The sequence below is a fragment of the Trypanosoma equiperdum genome (assembly GCF_001457755.1).
Source record: "Trypanosoma equiperdum strain OVI genome assembly, contig: ctg_453, whole genome shotgun sequence".
Taxonomy (NCBI): domain Eukaryota; phylum Euglenozoa; class Kinetoplastea; order Trypanosomatida; family Trypanosomatidae; genus Trypanosoma; species Trypanosoma equiperdum.
The window spans coordinates 8,448-12,754 of record NW_027124369.1 but is presented as its reverse complement, the minus strand read 5'-3'; the positions used below and the strand labels follow the sequence as shown (position 1 = coordinate 12,754).

The 4,307-nt window shown below is 48.1% G+C and overlaps 2 pseudogenes across 2 annotated transcripts; both read right to left on the bottom strand.

Moving 5' to 3' along the window:
• Positions 1-228: 228 nt before the first annotated feature.
• TEOVI_000191900:pseudogene lies at positions 229-598 on the bottom strand (annotated as a pseudogene). Its single transcript is given in 2 exon segments — positions 229-363; positions 365-598. Coding segments are annotated over 2 exon segments (369 nt in total).
• A 1,388-nt stretch (positions 599-1,986) lies between these two features.
• TEOVI_000191800:pseudogene lies at positions 1,987-4,176 on the bottom strand (annotated as a pseudogene). Its single transcript has one exon. A coding segment is annotated over exon 1 (2,190 nt).
• Between the last annotated feature and the right edge of the window lie 131 nt (positions 4,177-4,307).

Here is a 4,307-nt window from a genome sequence, read left to right as displayed (position 1 = left end):
AAAAAAAAAAGTGAAATGTTAAAGGGATAAGACAAAAAGAATGGACAGAGACAGTTCCATCACGAAAAAAAAAAACAAAAAAGTGGCACCCTATACGGCCCTCATACTGTGCCATAACCTGAGAATGCATTCCCAGGCACAGCGGCTTGAGGAGCCGTGAAACTAAAGCGGCTTCCCTCCCCACACACACAAACACACACACACGCGCGCGCACCTACGCACCTAGAATCAGATATGATATTTTTCTCTAAACGCACACATGTGCCCCCCTGCGCTACAAACGCAATAAATCGAACCCTCGTCGAGCTCTCGCGGTGATATTATCCCATTACTCATCCAAAATGTCTCCTCGTCCCTCACCGCTCCCCCCCCGCCCCTTGTCGTCATCCCACCTCTGCAAAATAAAAATATAAAAAAAAGGAGGCAATAAACCCCCACACCATCCTCTACGAAAGCACACACGGAAGCGTAAAAAGGAAAAGAAGGAAAATTGGGGAAAACAACAAAAAGGGGGGTGACGCGATACGACGGAAGTGGCTGGCGGAAAAAGAAAGAAAGAGATATAGAGATAGTTATGAACATAGTTTTTGCATTGCATGGAAGCGAGCTCAACTGTCAAAACAGACCTTTGGGTTTTTTTTTGCGGCACAATCTCTGAAGGAAAGGGAAAGTCCCCTACTGGATAGAAGAGAACAAGGGGGAAAAAAAAAAGCAACAACTAACATTGCTGTTTTAAAAGGGTTTTAAAAAGGTATTAAAAAGTAAAAAAAAAACACCAACTCATTGACGGAATTTTTGATTTTCCCAATACACAAACGCATATATATATATATATATATGCATACTAAACGGCGACCCTCCATCCCATCCTCAATGAAAACTCCAGACGGACTTAAGAGAAAAGGAACATGTGAATTCAACCAAAGGAAAGAAAGAAGGGCTAAACCAAAGGCGGCAGAAGATGTAAAAAAGTGGAAAATGAGATACGGGCACCGTTTCAAATTTTTTCCAACTCCCTTACTTTATTTCGAACCATATGCATCGCTGGTTCACCCATTATTGTATGTTTGTGCATGTGTGTTCGCCTTTTTCTTTACAATTCCTCAATGCAGATTATTCCATTTTTCATCTCCCTCGCGCTAGTCTTCCTCTCTTTTTTTTTTTTGAGGGTGGGGTTATTTTTGAACTTTTTCTTTCTTTCCTCCATCCCTTCCACTTCCCCTCTTCGTGCCTCACAACTTCCCTCCCCCTCATGCATTTTAGTTTGGCCTTTTATTCTATTCCATATACCTCACCACACACATAAATATAGATATACATACCTTTTAAGTGGAGCATGAAAAGCGAAATAATAAGGAAAAATATTTCACCACCGTGCAAACCACTGCAACCCACGCTCCAAAATAAGCGATCAAAACTCTCCCAACGGGTGGGTAACGGAAAAAAACGAAATAGAAGAGGGAAAATAAAAAGTGAAAGATAGAGATAAAAGAAGTGAAACAAAGGGGGCAGAAGCCGGCCCCAAACGGCGGCTACACACTTAACGATTTCTGCAGTGCAACGGCAGCCCTCATGTTAACCATGCAAATGCACATGCAGGTATACCCTTACCACCTCACAAGCACAGCAACATCATATATATATATATATATATATATATATAACAATCATCGTTTAGAACCGACACAAACAATAACATGCCGCAGCACAAGCTACGAACTCTGTGAAATCTAGGCATCGTGCTGCGACACTGCAAGTGAGGTGGCAGACTCGACCATGCAGAGACAGGGAAGGAAAAGGAGGGGGAAAGCCAACGACGCAACGAAATGATGACGAAGCGGAACTTGCACGTAGGCGATGGTGGGTACACATTTCTTTGTGCACATGTGCCGCTGCAGACCTCCTTGCTGAATGACAGGGCATTTGTCACGTGCACACATATGACCCCTCAAGTGGCACCAACATACCCGAAAGACAAAGAGAAAATCAGGAACACGACACTTCCCGCGAAGGCGCTCTTCCAGGGACCGGTGCAGGTGAAATGGAAGTAAGCGAAGAAGATCTTCCTTTTGGTGTGTTTGGCGTAACTGCCGCATGTTTTGCTGCCGGGCGCCTCCTCGAGATGATTTTCATCTTCCCAGAGGCAAATCCCTCTCCACAAAGATACCTTACCGCCTGTTGGCAAGCAGACGACCTAACAAGACGCGTTGAGGGTGAAATAAAAGGATGGCTCCCCACAAAATAAATCGCAGAAGCCCTTCGCTCAAGTTCGTGCAAAGGAAGAGTCGAGCCCAGCATATCCGCTTTATGCGGCTTTGTGAGGCCAGGTGTCTTTGAACCCCTTAGTTGGGCCTCGCTCGGCGGCATTTCCGGTTCGGGACTTTCTCCGCCATCGGACATCCCACAGCCCCTCCGACGCTCCATATTGACACGCATCATATGTTTTCGCAGCAATAGATTGTTCACGTTATCGAGCCACTCCAAAAGTATAACGCACACTACGTACAGTTGTCGGTCCATTCGATTCCTCACGAAGTCGCTCACAAGAATAGCGTTACGCCGATTCAACTTCACGCAGAGGGGAGAATTCTCCACTATTACGCTACGCTCAATATAACGACCAAGAAGGCGCAGGTCCTTCGTGTATCCAGATTCGTCGTACCAACGCGCGTCGCGGCATATAACACAATCAAAGATGGTGCCATCAGGGTCAAGTCGATCGACTACGGGACGTGCAACCGATTCCACACTTGCGGTCCACAGAACAATCTCCAGCTGCAGCAAAGGACCATTACCAGCCGTCACATCCGTCGGAACTAGTCCGCTTCTGCTACCGGAGTTTCCTACACTTTCCGCGGAGGCGCTTGCATCACGAACTGGCGAGCCCCCATCCCCAGGTGCGATGCAGCGGGGATATAGCGACCGCAGTTTTCCCAGTATATCAATCGCACCGGGTCTAAGTATGGCGGGACCGTTCACGCGGTTGTTGCAAAGGGTTTCGTCAAGGTCGAACACAATTGTCGCCGTACGCTCTTTCTCAGAAGTTGAGCTCAGAGTGCGTGCGAGAAGTCGTTCTACAACAGGTTCAGTTTTACTCGGGACTTTACCCTCAACCATATCTGTGAGAGAGTGTCGAGTAAGACCCTCAAGGGTGGAGGGGCTCTTAGCTGGGGGCCTTTCTGTTTTCTCTTGCTCTTTTTGGAAGGAGCCCAGTAATGATGAAAATGTCAACGACGACAAGTATGCCGTACCATCCCCGGCACGCGCTGTATGTTCACGCCTGCTGCTCCTTCCATACAGCGGCGGCGAAGAAGGAAGTGCCGGAGTTGTTGCAGTCGCAAACACGCCAACCACAGAATTACTCCTCTCAGGTAAATCGATGGTCGTGGAGCTTTGCCCCTTCAACACAGATATAGAGGTGTGAAGATCGCTGTGGGAAGCCGCTGTTGAAGGCGTTTCCTGGGCATCCTTGCCACACTCGGGTCTGGAAACTATTCGATCGAACATTTCAAACGGGCGCGAGAGCGATTGGACGCAACTTTCTCTTTTCCTTCCCTGCATCTCTGCGATATTGTGTGCCACAACATGCACCACAGCCGGTACACCCTTTGGGGTATTAAAGGGCCGTGGTAACTGAACACTTGATTCAGCATTACTACTCTCAATCTCTCCCTCTGCAGGTGTCCCGTTGCTCCGCACGCTTGCCTCACCCATACTTCGACAGCTAGACCTTCTCTTCTTGCGCTTCCCGCTTTTCTTCCGTGACGTCCGCTGCGGCGTCTTTGTATTCGTCGCATTTTTCTTCTTGTTATCGTCCCTAGAGTTATTCGTTTTTGCCTTACGGGGTTTCTGTTGACCCTTCTGTTTCCGTTGCTTCCCCCCAGCAGACCTGGAGGTCTCACAGATGGTTGAGTTTTCCTCCACTTTGTCCGTGGATACGGAACAACTGCCCATGGAAAACAAACCCTCACCGTCAGGTACCTGCTTCGCATTGCTGCTCGAAGGGAAGTTACTTGAGGTCGTCGCCTGCAGAGCAACGGCACGGGTGGTGGTAAGGCCCTCGAAGAGCTCAGACCGGGATCGCTCATACGACCGTGCGGTTAGAGGCACACTCTCCTTTCCCTCTGTGGCTGAGAAAGAGCACATGCTTTCCCTCCCAAAGGAAAAAATATTCATGTTTTCTTCTTTGTCTCTGACCAAAAGAAAGCAAGTCCGATAGGAGTCAAATGCACACTCCAGGATACGCTAAATCTAAGAAGGCACACCGGCAAAGTCGCAGCACGTCTCCGTATGCGTTTATGTGGCCC